This window comes from Eptatretus burgeri, chromosome 13, assembly GCF_056783735.1.
Source record: "Eptatretus burgeri isolate ZD-2024b chromosome 13, Ebu_testis_v1, whole genome shotgun sequence".
Taxonomy (NCBI): Eukaryota; Metazoa; Chordata; class Myxini; order Myxiniformes; family Myxinidae; genus Eptatretus; species Eptatretus burgeri.
Genome location: NC_140973.1, coordinates 66946829 through 66961828, shown reverse-complemented (window position 1 = coordinate 66961828; position 15000 = coordinate 66946829). Strand labels below are relative to the sequence as shown.

General features: G+C 44.4%; 1 protein-coding gene and 1 long non-coding RNA gene across 6 annotated transcripts in view; one reads left to right on the top strand and one right to left on the bottom strand.

The window, feature by feature from the left end:
* LOC147014698 (SPARC-related modular calcium-binding protein 1-like) overlaps positions 1-15000 on the bottom strand; it is a 156268-nt gene that overhangs the window by 66746 nt on the left and 74522 nt on the right. For all 5 annotated transcript variants that reach the window (XM_085852839.1, XM_085852835.1, XM_085852836.1 and 2 more), the window contains exon 10: positions 2997-3090. In XM_085852839.1, coding sequence (XP_085708965.1) covers positions 2997-3090 — 94 coding nt within the window. The remainder of the gene's footprint in view (positions 1-2996; positions 3091-15000) is intronic.
* Positions 13516-15000, top strand: part of LOC147014699 (uncharacterized) — a 6612-nt gene continuing 5127 nt past the window's right edge. The window contains exon 1 of the long non-coding RNA XR_015050460.1: positions 13516-15000. This exon is cut by the window's right edge and continues 364 nt beyond it. This is a non-coding gene — a long non-coding RNA (uncharacterized LOC147014699).

Genomic DNA, 15000 nt, shown 5'->3' with positions numbered 1-15000 from the left:
GTGAGATGAGGGAGAGAAGGAAAGACTGCTTTCCTTTTCTTCATTCATTACTTTTCTTATATTTTCAAGTCCTTGTTTTATTCTTTGCCCCTGATTGAATGATGGCCAAATCTTTTGTTTTAGTAAGATTGAAGAAGAATACGTGTGATGGTTAAATCTGCCCTTATGTTCCTTTTTGCTTTCTTGCTTTTAAATGATTGCTTGTGTTTTTGTAATTAATAATTGTTTGTTGCTATTTCCAATCTGTCTCAGTTGTCTTTTCCTTTATTGGTCCGATGCAGTGCACAAGTAAGGTTAGGTGGGACGTTCTACCTCAATAATTTGCTTTGACAGCCAGTGCAGAATCACTGCAACACTCAACAGTAATCCGAGTATACACTGATGGTACTGACCCCAATTAGCCGTCTGTCCACAGGTAAGGTATCATGCAAAGTACTGTAACCCTGCCCGGATTGACCGTGCCAATTGGTGTTCATGGTTGCTTAGCAACCTGCCGGTGTGCAGAGTTTTCTATGCCCGATGGCCTCAGGACCGGGCGTTCAGGTGGCACCCAAGTGCTTCCCCTCGTGGCAAGCCTCGAGTGAAGGCCCGCTGGGTCGGTTACTTTGAGCGGCTGCACTGGGCTGATCCACCAGCTGTCGAGTTGGATGTTAGGGGTGTTACTATCCCTCTTGCTGACACTCCAATCAACTGTGGTCCACCTTAGTTTGTGGAAACACATGCTGTGGTGAACCGTTTGAAATGGGTAAAGCTCCTGGGATCTATGGCATCCATACTGAACTTCTCAAGGCTGGTGGAAATGCAGTACTCGTGTCATTGCATGCAGTTCCGTGCTCTGCCTGGAACACAGACATCATCCCAACTGACTGGAAGAGGGGCCTTGTTTTCCCTCTCTGGAATTGGAAGGGTGATCGCCAAGACTGCAACAACTACCGAGGGGTGACGCTGCTCTCAGTGTCAGGCAAGGTCTTTGCTCAGATAATTGTTGATAGGATTCGCCACCATCTGCGAGAGCACCAGTGTTCAGAGCAGTTAGGCTTTACACCAAAGAGGTCAATGATTGACCATATCCTTGCTCTTTGGGTCCTCACCGAACACAGCCGAGAGTTTTGGCAGTGGCTGCTTGCGGCCTATGTTGATCTCTCTAAAGCATTTGATTCAGTGAATCGGATGAATTCAGCACTCTGGAGGATACTAGGTCTCTGTGGGGTGCCACCAAAACTGGATCAAAACTATGATTCAGGCTTTCAATGACATCTTGGATGCTGCTATCCTGTCTGTACCTGTTTGTGGCAAAGATGTTGAGGTCACGGAGAGATTCACTTACCTTGGCAGTGATATTCATGTCTCTGCTGACTGTGAGTCAGAGGTCAACAGACATCTGGGCCGGGTCAGGGGAGTCATGGATTCACTGGTTCATGGGGTGTGATGCTGCCAAGTCCAGAGGACGAAAGTCCAAGTCTTCAGGTCCTTGGTGCTTCCAGTGTTGCTCTATGGATGTGAGACGTGGAATCTGACCAGGAATCTGAGACGGAGATTTAATTCCTTTGGTACCAGGTCTCTTCGGAGAATCCTTGGCTATTGCTGGTCGGACTCTGTGTCCAATGAGCAGTTGCTGAGAGAGAGTCAAATGAGATTTGTTACCTGCATGGTCTGTGAGCATCAGCTGCGGCTGTATGGACATGTGGCTAGTTTTCCTGACGCTGATCCTGCTCACCAGATTCTCTCAGCGAGGGAGCCTTGTGAGTGCAGGAGGCCAATGGGCTGACCTCGTGGTTGCAGCAGGTTGATCAACTTCTCAAGAATATGGGAATTGGCCAGGCATCTGCCTGGGGGATGGCCAGATGGAGACCCCTAGAGTACTGGTGGAAAATGGACACAGCGACGTGCTGCTCCGGCATATGCTCCCATACCTGACCGGACCCGACCACACCATTCTGAGGGATGTTTCAATGAAGCCCTCACCCCACCCCTCACAAGCCCAAAGCTGAAAGGAGAGCCCCCTCTTTCACACGGAGAATGCCCAGTAGCACAGTTTTGCACTGTACCATGCCCGTGAGAAGAGCCATGCCTCACAGGCCATGCCGAGCACCTAGCGCCACGAGCATGCATGTGAGAGCACCAGATGGGTTACCAAGCAATGCGCAGATTGAGGGAACATGTAAAGGAACCCCGCATGACCAAGGGATGAGCAAACATCCCTGGGATTGAAGGTAACACTGATGGGGTGAAGGAGGAACTGTTGAAAGGATGTTTGTTGGAGGAGATATTATTGGTGAACCATTGAAGCGGCCAATTGGGTAATGGAGGGATGATTGAAGATAAAAGAGGGATTGAACAGAACGATTATGTGAAGGAATAAAGATTGAAAGTAACAGAAGGGGAAAGGGGGGAAGACATTATATGGGACAAACAGCCAACCAATGCATGCCCCCTAAAAAGCCCTTTGACAAGGGACCAAGGACTATCTATACAAAGACTAATGAAATAACTCATCATCGGGGCACCTACGTGTCCATATATGCTTGCCCCCTGGGGTAAGTTTTCCAAAACCATAACAATATATATACCATAAATAAATATATATATATATATATATATATATATATATATATATATATATATATATATATATATATATATATATATATATATATATCCCAATCTAAATCCTCTGTGGTCCTTATGTTCAGTACGTTGAATGTTTTAATTTGCAATTTCACACCATACTATCAGCCAGAGAGCCCTCTGGTGCAGATGTTCAGTATTCTAGACATGTTACCAGGATCAAGGAGATAAAACAGGATGGAGGACATCCTGACCCAACCTTTCTGAAAGGGGCATCTTATTCCCACCTGACTGTCATGGTGTATTTTTGCTGAGGTAAAGTAAATGCCTGGAAGAAACAGGTATTATTATTACATTGCTAAAATAATTATTGCATGTGCTGGAAAAGTAAAAGTAGGAGAGTAATTGTGGAAGGATTGACATCATACCTTCGTCCTTTCCGATTCACTGCATTCACCATGTCCGTCGTGAGCGCATCGAGTAAACTCATGAGAAACTCTCTCGTTTTCTTCTTTGGGCATCCTAAGGAACACAAGACTCGCAGTCAAAATGGGTCTGCAATGTGTGGCATGGCATCTTTGTATGCAGTGCTGTCAGCAAGCTCGGGGTCGGATTAGGGGTTTAAGGAATCATGCGCTGCCTGCAAGCCGCGGCCCCAGCACGCCGCACACAGTGCGACCCCACCGCAAGGTTGCATGTAACTCAGGCAGCTTACATCCCAAGACCCCTCGACACGAGGCAGAAACCAATTTGTTTTTGAGCACAGCCTGCTCAAGCCCCTGGGGCTTTTGCAAACTTGAAAGACGGAGCGAGGACGGGTTTTCTTCAATTTTCCTGCCTTCGTGGCCTGTGCCCAGAAACAATTGGTTTGTGTCTGATGGAAAAATAAAAACAAAAACGTTTTTTGCGGGTCACTCCTGATCGAGCTTTATGCAACACCTTTTACCTTTGGCACCAAAACACTAGCTCTTTGAGGGGACACATTGAAGCGCATGACAATGCAGGCACGTGTGTTTAACATAACACAAAAAGGTGTACCACTTGAGAATCCTCATGAAAATGATGCAAAGAAAAGAAATAGTAAAACTGTAATGCATTGACAAGGACTTCATGTAAATAATGGAACTTTGCTTAACCCTGTCTACCACCACTCGACATAAATGGGATTAGTGGAAATTATTCAATGATCACTCCACAAATGAGGTGTTTCCATCACAAAATATTGAAATGCAGTGTATTGGGTGTCACTGTACTTATCATCATCATCATCATCAATCATCGATGTACCCAACTCTATACAGAGAATTGATGCTGTCAAAGTAGTGTAATGGCAAGGATTATGCTGGAAGGTTTGGTTATGCTGGGTGGTTTGCTTGTGCTGGATGGTTTGGTTGTGATGGGTGGTTTGGTGGTGCTGAGTGGTTTGGTTATGCTCGACGATTTGGTTGGCTTGGTGGTTTGATTATATTGGGTGATTTTGGTTATGCTGGATGGTTTGGGGATGCTGGGTGGTTTGGTTATGTTGGGTGATTTGATGATGCTGAATGGTTTGGTTATGTTGGGTGGTTTGGTTGCGTTTAGTGGTTTGGTTATGTTGGATAATTTGATGATGCTGGATGGTTTGGTTGTGCTGAATGGTTTAATTATGTTGGATGGTTTGGTTATGTTGGGTGATTTGATGAAGTTGGATGGTTTGGTTATGTTGGGTGATTTGATGATGCTGAATGGTTTGGTTATGTTGGATGGTTTGGTTATGTTGGGTGATTTGATGATGCTGAATGGTTTGGTTATGTTGGATGGTTTGGTTATGTTGGGTGATTTGATGATGCTGAATGGTTTTGTTATGTTGGGTGGTTTGCTTTTGTTTCGTGGTTTGCTTTTGTTTGGTGGTTTGGTTATGTTGGGTGCTTTGATAATGCTGGATGGTTTGGTTGTGCTGGATGGTTTAGTTATGTTGGGTGGTTTGGTTATGTTGGGTGGTTTGGTTGTGATGGGTGGTTTGGTGGTGCTGAGTGGTTTGGTTATGCTCGACGATTTGGTTGGCTTGGTGGTTTGATTATATTGGGTGATTTGGTTATGCTGGATGGTTTGGGGATGCTGGGTGGTTTGGTTATGTTGGGTGGTTTGGTTATGTTGGGTGGTTTGGTTATGTTGGGTGATTTGATGATGCTGAATGGTTTGGTTATGTTGGGTGGTTTGGTTGCGTTTAGTGGTTTGGTTATGTTGGATAATTTGATGATGCTGGATGGTTTGGTTGTGCTGGATGGTTTAGTTATGTTGGGTGGTTTGGTTATGTTGGGTGGTTTGGTTGTGATGGGTGGTTTGGTGGTGCTGAGTGGTTTGGTTATGCTCGACGATTTGGTTGGCTTGGTGGTTTGATTATATTGGGTGATTTGGTTATGCTGGATGGTTTGGGGATGCTGGGTGGTTTGGTTATGTTGGGTGGTTTGATGATGCTGAATGGTTTGGTTATGTTGGGTGGTTTGGTTGCGTTTAGTGGTTTGGTTATGTTGGATAATTTGATGATGCTGGATGGTTTGGTTGTGCTGAATGGTTTAATTATGTTGGATGGTTTGGTTATGTTGGGTGATTTGATGAAGTTGGATGGTTTGGTTATGTTGAATGGTTTGGTTATGTTGGGTGATTTGATGATGCTGAATGGTTTGGTTATGTTGGGTGGTTTGGTTGCGTTTAGTGGTTTGGTTATGTTGGATAATTTGATGATGCTGGATGGTTTGGTTGTGCTGAATGGTTTAATTATGTTGGATGGTTTGGTTATGTTGGGTGATTTGATGATGCTGAATGGTTTGGTTATGTTGGATGGTTTGGTTATGTTGGGTGATTTGATGATGCTGAATGGTTTTGTTATGTTGGGTGGTTTGCTTTTGTTTCGTGGTTTGCTTTTGTTTGGTGGTTTGGTTATGTTGGGTGCTTTGATAATGCTGGATGGTTTGGTTGTGCTGGATGGTTTAGTTATGTTGGGTGGTTTGGTTATGTTGGGTGGTTTGGTTATGTTGGGTGGTTTGGTTGTGATGGGTGGTTTGGTGGTGCTGAGTGGTTTGGTTATGCTCGACGATTTGGTTGGCTTGGTGGTTTGATTATATTGGGTGATTTGGTTATGCTGGATGGTTTGGGGATGCTGGGTGGTTTGGTTATGTTGGGTGGTTTGATGAAGCTGAATGGTTTGGTTATGTTGGGTGGTTTGGTTGCGTTTAGTGGTTTGGTTATGTTGGATAATTTGATGATGCTGGATGGTTTGGTTGTGCTGAATGGTTTAATTATGTTGGATGGTTTGGTTATGTTGGCTGATTTGATGAAGTTGGATGGTTTGGTTATGTTGGGTGACTTGATGATGCTGAACGGTTTGGTTATGTTGGGTGGTCTGGTTGCGTTTAGTGGTTTGGTTATGTTGTATAATTTGATGATGCTGGATGGTTTGGTTGTGCTGAATGGTTTAATTATGTTGGATGGTTTGGTTATGTTGGGTGATTTGATGAAGTTGGATGGTTTGGTTATGTTGGGTGATTTGATGATGCTGAATGGTTTGGTTATGTTGGATGGTTTGGTTATGTTGGGTGATTTGATGATGCTGAATGGTTTGGTTATGTTGGATGGTTTGGTTATGTTGGGTGATTTGATGATGCTGAATGGTTTGGTTATGTTGGGTGGTTTGCTTTTGTTTCGTGGTTTGCTTTTGTTTGGTGGTTTGGTTATGTTGGGTGCTTTGATAATGCTGGATGGTTTGGTTGTGCTGCATGGTTTAGTTATGTTGGGTGGTTTGGTTATGTTGGGTGGTGCGATGATGCTGGATGCTTCGGTTGTGCTGGATAATTTAGATACGTTGGGTTATTTGGTTATGCTGGATGGATTGGTTGTGCTGGATGGTTTAGTTATGTTTGGTGGTTTGGTTATGTTGGGTGATTTGATGATGCTGGATGCTTTGGTTATGTTCGGTGATTTGGTTATGTTGGGTCGTTTGATTATGTTGGGTGGTTTGGCTATGCTGGGTGATTTGATGATGCAAGATGGCTTGGTTATTCTGGGCTGGATGGTTTGGTTATGCTCTGCTGGGTGGTTTGGTTGTGCTGGGTGGTTTGGTTATGCTGCATGGTTTGGTTATGCTGGATGATTTGGTTTTGGTGGATGGTTTGGTTCTGTTGGGTGATTTGATGATGTTGAATGGTTTGGTTATGTTGGGTGGTTTGGTTGTGCTGGATGGTTTGGATGTGATGGATGGTTTGGTTATGATAGATGGTTTGGTGAATTATTGGTGGTTTGCCATTGCCTTCCCAGCAGTCAGTCCAGGAAGGAATTTGTAATTTATTCAGGGTGCCGGTGATAACTTGCCTCCTCTTCACAAAATATACCATGGAATCTTTAAAGGGTATGGGAAAAAGTCTGAAAATCCACAGTCTGGACGGACAGATGGAGAAAAAAAAACCTATCACCCCCTCCGGTGAAACCGTTAAGGGACTAAAACAGACCAGACGAACCAATACCATATACATACAGTACTTGTGAATCTTCAATTTCATAAATAACAAACAGGGGTGAATACATAACCTCCATCCACTTTCGGTTGAGGTGGTAATTCCAGTGACATTAGTAAGCAATAGACAAATATGTGTGGGATATGGGTTTTTGAACCTGTTGATAATTGCATCCTGAACCAGGGGTTATATGGGAACGCTACCAAGGCAACCTGAAGGGTTCTTCTTATTCTCATGGTAAGCCTCCCTCTTTAAATCCTGAAGACTTTTGCAGAACATGTCCATCGTGAGCGGGTTAAACAGAGAGATGCACACACACACACACACACACACACACACACACACACACACACACACACACACACACACACACACACACACACACACACACACACACACACACACACACACACACACACACACACACATGCTTTCATAAATATAATCACTGGGCAAAAAAAACTACATACTGTATTTGTAATTATAATGGAGTTGTGCAAACTTTGGCCTTGATTCATATTGCAACACGATGTGCCGTGAATGAGATAAAGATGGAGAAAGATGCATCCAGTGGAATTATGATACCATTCCTCGAGGTAGGCCGAGTGGAACTGCATCAAAGTTGTAGGTATCTGCAAAAGGGTCTTGATGGTACAGTCTCAAACTTCCCGACAGATGATGTATCAGATTAATATCCAGAGATAACGTGGATGGTGGCATTGTCTCCTTGACGCATGTCATTATATGAACAAACTTTGTCTTAATTCACACATTTATTGACTATCTCTATCTTCATTTTGGACTTGTCGGAGATACCCATTCCATGTTACCCTGCCTTGTAAAGGGTTGATAAGTCCAAAAACTGACTATAGTTGAAAATCCTTCACCCATTCCTCCACCTCCAGCGAGATGAACTCGTCGTGGAATGCATTTGGTGTCCATTTATTTCCTGAGACTTCCATTACCTTACATTTTTTTTTCCTTTCGTTCAAAACAACGTGAACTGTGAGTCCTCAGACCAACGTCGTTCTGCCATTGGACGTCATGAATTCAGCTTCGGCATTCATAGCACCATGACCAGGTGCATTTTCTGTTCTCGCCTGAAATTAGAGGCTCGTCAAGTGTTGCAAGACTACAAACCCCTAGTGTATATACAGCAACAGTAAAGCCATTATCCTTTATGATATGTTGTCATCTACTAAGTTTTAAAGTTGTGGCTTCCACTTCCAGGGATATTCGAGCTGCAACGGCCTTCAATACATGTGCTCGTTATAAAGCCCCTTAGATCCTTGAGAAAATAATGATATTCACCACTGCAGGTATATATAGCTATACATCGACCGAAGGAGTGGAACATCATGTGACTGATCATAATTCACAAACACCTTCCAAGAGTGAGTTGTTCCTGGAGGGAAGAGTGCACCCTCGACCTGTGGATCTGACCGTTTCCAGAGTTAAGGATTTCGCCCTCGATTAGTTGACACTCCCATCACAGATAAGAGTCCCTAATTTGGTCAGGGTGTCGTGACACAATGACCTACTCATTTTTTGAAGGTGCATCGGGAACCTTAACATCCACAAGCACACTATAGCAGACGGGACACCCAGATTAACGTCACACAAGTCGTATGTTACGACACCATGCTTACAAAGCACAGGATGGCAGCTTATAGTCGAGCAGGAAATCAAAACCGAGTGCGCTACCTACTGAACTATCCTGCCAGCCACTCTGGACAGCTGACCTGCACTACACAGCAATATGACATTATCATTTTGGCCAACGATTGTACAATGCAGGTATGCATCGTCCTGATTGGTTGTTATAATTATATCACTATCCAATCATCCAATGACACACCATGAGGATGAACTACAAAGAGATTCCACTGGAAGCAGAATCTTTGATCAGTACGTTGCTGGGCTCATTCAGCATTCCAACCACAGCCAGCACATATAATAGCATTTCACACAAATCTTCTAAGGTCAACCAAAGTATACATGAAGTCCATGTTGAAAATTGTATTGCAGACTATTAGGGAAAGAGCGGGAATACAGTGTTAGTCCTACAAAGCCATTTTCTTGGCCCCAAATTAAACTCCAAGGAAAACAGCTGTGGGCCTTCACTGCTTACATAACCTGTCTTTATTGAACACACACACACACACACACACACACACACACACACACAGACATACACACAATGTGTTCCAGCAGTAAGAACATCAGGTGAAAAGTAATTTTCTATAAAGGCCCCTTTCTCCAGAGCCTCGACCCGTGGGAGCTTTCTCAGCACTGACAACAAACAGGCGGTCTCTGTGCCATTCCCTCGAAGAAATGAGCTGCAAGTCAGTCAGTCTCTCTTTCTCTCTCGCTCTCTCCAACATTCACCCCGATTCCCCCTGACGCTTCAGGGGCAAACGACCCTGTCTCCTCCCTGTGCACCTGGCTCGGCCTGACCCCGTCAAACCAGCAACCGAGCTTCTTACAACTTTCAGGGAAAATGCTGATGGTATATGGGATGGGTTATATGGGGTGGCTTTTGGGGGACACGCATTGAGTGCTGGTCTCATCTCTCGACTAGCGATCTCAGCGCTAGGAGTACATTATGGAAGATGGAACCCTAACGGGTGCTGTGTGCGTGTCCCAGCAGGAGATGATGCATTGTGAAGCAATCCATCATTTTGACGTGATATTAAGCTGGCTGTCTTGCAATTGCAATCATGGAAACCTATTCCTTACGCAAGAGTACACCTTTGAAAACGCATATTAGTATTGTAGACCTGATCATGAGATTGAATTTAATAGGTAAATATAGTGAATGTATAAATGAATAGAGGATGTGAGCTTGTTGTATTCGGATAAACAAAATAACTAGTCTAATTAGGTAACGTAACTTATAGATGGGCATATTGACCTATTATTGCATTTATATTTCCCTTGTATATCCATTATACAGGTAATCACACACTTCATATATATGAATCGTATTATAGTACAATATATGCATTCACAAAGGATGCGTACCATATTGTTATACCCATTTTGCATCGACTTAACCTATATGGTTATACCCATCAGCCCTTGCTGCTATGGTTGCACGCTTTACCCACTCACCCCATGCTAGACACTCGCACATATTATGTACTCGACCGAAAATTAAATAATATCATTAAAGTGCCCAAGTATGTACACTAAAATATTTTTGGATCGTACATTTTCCCTGGGATTTTTAATTTCCATGAAGTATTTTTCTATGATCCATATTACCCTGTTCTCCCATATTTGCATGGTCTATATTACTTGATAGAGCGCATACCGATGCCAGGCTGAACAGTTTACGTTTTGAATCCCAATGATAGGCTGGATCTGTGTCCGTACTTTAACCAAAATCTAATCAGCTTTTTCGTGTTACCTTCCCAACTCGTACACCAAGTTTTGTCATAATCCATCCACAACTTTTATAAATATCGTGCGATATATCGTTTTTGGCCCTATCTCTCATTTGGTGAAGAATCACTTTAAGAATTAAAAAAAACAAATTCGTATCCAGATCCCGACCCAGATCTTCACCAAAATCGAATCAATTCGTCCTTGCCACACACCCAACATGCCCACCAAGTTTCGTCCAAATCCGTCCAAGTTTCGAGATATCCTGTTCACAGACAGACAGACAACTGGCGGGTGAAAACAACTTTCGTCCACCTTTGGTGGTGGTGGTATCAATGGAGATTTATCAACAAAGAAAAACAAAAGAGGTATTTCTTTGTTCCACTTTTATGATTTTCCAGCATGTGAAAGGCTATCACATGAGAGCCAATCAGATTTGACAACATTGTCTTATTGAGGTTATAGATCAACAAAGGTCCTCCAGCAGGAAAAGTTGTCTGCTCCAAAGACCCATCTGCTACATCCTTCTGATGAGTCCAATGCAATATTTGGTCTTCCGTTTCATTGTTTGTACCATATCCTTCATATGCTGTGTGGACTGTGCTTCCCCAATGATGGATCGCTGGTAACTTGTACCTGTTGCTGCGTTTGCCCTTGGGGAGTAACTGCTGATATCCATCTTTCCAGGTTCTTCCCGACATATTTGATCTTCACTCCTTTCTCTTTCACGTCTCCCTTCAGTCTTTCACACTTCTTTCTACTTTTTCACATTTCTCTTTTATCTTCTTTACTCTTAATTTATCTCGTTATTTATCCATCTGTTTCTGGATAAATTAATTATTGCAAAAATTTTTGAATAAGGCTCACTTGGCTGCACCTGGGTGGGTCCGAGGGCAGAGGAGTAGCGCCTGAAACCTGATTCCTATCCAGGTTCCTCCTCCTAATGACTTCATATTTGCTCTTTGCTGCTTCGGGTTCCTTCTGATGACTCAAATGCAGTATTTGGTCTTTAATTTGATTACGTAACGTCCTCTCCAGTGCGCACTTTTATTAGTCTAGTTCATCCCATTGGCCACGAATCGAACCACATCATTATTAGCCCGTGATGCCCTGCAAATTCTACAATAATACTGGAAGTCTAAGGCAGATTCATGTTTTATTGCTGTTCTCATGTTCACACCGATGGTGAATGTGGGGAGTGCAGAAGGGAATACAGTCACACGTGTAATTTAGACCGCATGTCTCGTAACAGCTTCGAGCTGGACCCAATGGGGCATTTTGCGCGATCTGGCACACCTGACATCATGCATCGTCCCATTACAGCGGACGGGCTCCTGCTACCGAAGACCCCGCGGGCCTCTGAAGGAACACAGTGTGCTAATCTGGCTCCCAGCTGGGTAAATAAAGAGGCAATTGGACACGCTTTCTCTGGGACTAACAGGGTTAGGTTGCGTGCAACCTTAAATGCGGCTCACATGGGAACCCGTGCGGTCAGAGCCACGAAGAGCATCACGTCGAATAGATGGACATTCATTGCTTTCGAGCTTTTTGCTTCCAAAAGTCACTCCTCGGCCTTTGGACCTCTTGTCTACAGAGCACTTCATCGCATGCCAAATTGTTGAGCACCACCATATATACCATGTGTAGAACATGTATAAAATGCTTCAAATCGCAGTTGTTGGGAAATCTCGGAGAGATCCGATTGAAGAAGAAACACAAGCCCCAATTTAAATACTCTGAAGTCTGATGGAAATAGCTTGGGCCCCAATCTAAAGATCCCGAACCTGGTTGCTATACCTGAGCCCCGATTGGAAAGGCCGATTAAAATATACTCTGATGCCTCCAATGAAAAGCCCGAGCTCCGATTTAAAGAATGAGAGCTCCGATCAAAGTCGCTGGAGGACTGATTTAAAGATGTAAGCCGAGGTTTAAAGAATCCAAGCTCCAATTGAAATATCCTGAGCCCCGAATGAAATAGTCTGAGCCCCGATTTAAAGAGCCCAAACCTTGAATGAAATATCACGAGCCGCGATTTAAATACACTTTGAAGCTCCCACTGAAATAGCACTGCTCCTCTTTGAGGACACCAAACCCACATTAAAAGAACCCGAGCACCGACTGAAATAACTTGAACTTCCATTGAAACAACGGGAGCCCCGGTTGAAAGACCTCGAGCACCACTTGAAATACCCTGGTATAAAAACCGAGAGCCTCAATTGAAATATCCCAAAGCTCAATTGAAATATGCTGAACCCAGATTTTATAAACTGTAGCCCCTAGTGAAACATCCCAAACCCTGACGGAAACATCCCAAGCGCTGATTGGAATACCCTGAACCCTGATTTGAAAACTTGTCGCCTCAATTGAAACATCCCGAACCTCGGTTGAAATACCAAAATTGGAATGAATATCCGAGCCCCGATTGATATACCCCCACCCTCAGTTTAAATTTCTGAGTCCTGGTTGATAGTCGAAATACCCATCCTCAGTCGAAATACCCTGAAATCAGATTTTAAAGCCTACAGCCCCAATTGAAATACCTGAACTCCGGTTGAAATACCCGAGCCCTGATTGAAATACCCCCACCCTCAATTGAAATACCCTGGACCCTGATTTAAAGATTCGAAGCCACAATTTAAAGACTCGGACCCCGTTTATATCTGCGGCAGTTGGAGACGCGGGGTGTTAGCGTGAACACATTTCACGCTTTTGCCGCCGACAAGCGCCCGTGGAGAGTTGGTTCCATTACTCACCATGTCTCCACCCCTCCCCCCCCCCAACAAAAGAGCTTTGTGACAAGGGCAGAGAACACCAAAGCCCCTTTCTCACAGCCAGACTAGTGCCAGGTGCTGAAGCAGGTTGGGCCAAATTGAAAGCGCACGCTTTTGAGGTCCAGGCTTGCTCACTCTCAAACACATGATCAGTCCAGAGTAGGACGGACCAAATAAACAGTTGTGTCTGCATCGCTTTTATATAAAAATGTCCAAACAGGAGAAGTTGTGAGTGGGTTTAGGGGGGGGGGGCATTCATGCCATCTGGCTTGAGTTCCACATTCAAATGTTATAACTCTGTTAATTCATTAAACCTGCATTTCCCAGATTTTAAATCTCATTTATCAAACTTCTTTACAGGGACACACAGACTTACATTTTCAAATACAAACTAATTAATATGTTCATTTAAGTTACTTTGACTATTAAATAACACCACGTGGTGTATTTCAAGTAAGACCTTTTGAGGCGGTTCTGCTTCCAACACAAAACAACAGGAGTTTGAAGAGGAAACAGAAGGCCACTCAGTCAGCAAGCCAATTCACCGTGTTTTGAAAACATTTAATAAAGGAGAGCAAATCCCCTTTGCTATTCCTTCGTGCACAGCACATGACTGTGGGTTTATATCAATGATGGGGGCACGCTGTGCTGCTGATGCAGTGCCCCCTGTAGGTTAGAGCAGGAATTTGTAATTTGTTCATGGTGCCGGCGATGGCTCGCCGAGTCTTCGCGAAGGATACCGTGGGATCTTTCAGGTCCACCAACTCATGGTGGCAGATGGGACACCCAGTTTAACATCTATCAGAGAGACGGCACACAGGTTGATGCCTCGCCCTCCGTGCGGTGTTAAACACCAGGATGACAGTTTATAGCTGGGTCTGGAGGTCAATAGACGTCTGGGTCGGGCCTGGGGAGTCATGGATTCACTGGATCATGGGGTGTGGCGCTGCCGGTACCTGTGCGGGAGGACGAAAGTCCGAGTCTTCAGATCCTTGGTACTTCCAGTCTTGCTCTATGGGTGCGAGACTTGGACTCTGACCAAGGATCTGAGACGGAGACTTAATTCCTTTGGTACCAGGTCTCTTCGGAGAGTCCTTGGCTATCGCTGGTCGGATTTTGTGTCCAACGAGCGGTTGCTGAGAGAGACTCGGATGAGATTTGTTACCTGCATAGTCCGTGAGCGTCAGTTGCGGCTGTATGGACATGTGGCTCGTTTTCCTGACTCTGATCCTGCTCACCAGATTCTCTCAGCGAGGGAGTCTCATGAGTGGAGGAGGCCAGTGGGTCGACCACGTGCCTCATGGTTGCAACAGGTTGACCATCATCTCAAGGAGATGGGGATGGGCCTGGCATCTGCCTGGGGGATGGCCAGACGGAGACCCCTGGAGTACCGGCGGAAAGTGGACGCAGCGACGCGCTGTTCTGGCACATGCTCCCATACCTGACCTGACCTGGATTCAAACCTAGGCTACACCACTCAGACCAAAAATATGCACACCTCTTGGCTATCCTGGTGAGTGATCAATTCGGTCCAAAACATCCAAAATCTCTCTCTCAAATCAATTGAACTGAGACAATTCAAAAGATGCCAGATGTGATAAAACGTCCTTTTTTGAAAGATCCACCACCTGGATTACAACAGAGGACAGCCACAGGTGGGAATATATATTTTTTAACACTCGTCTTGTGTCGAGAGCATGTGAAATACAGAGTGGACCATAAACTTTAATACAAGCTGGACCACGGCTGGGTACATTTAATGTAACATGGCGGATGAGCGCCGG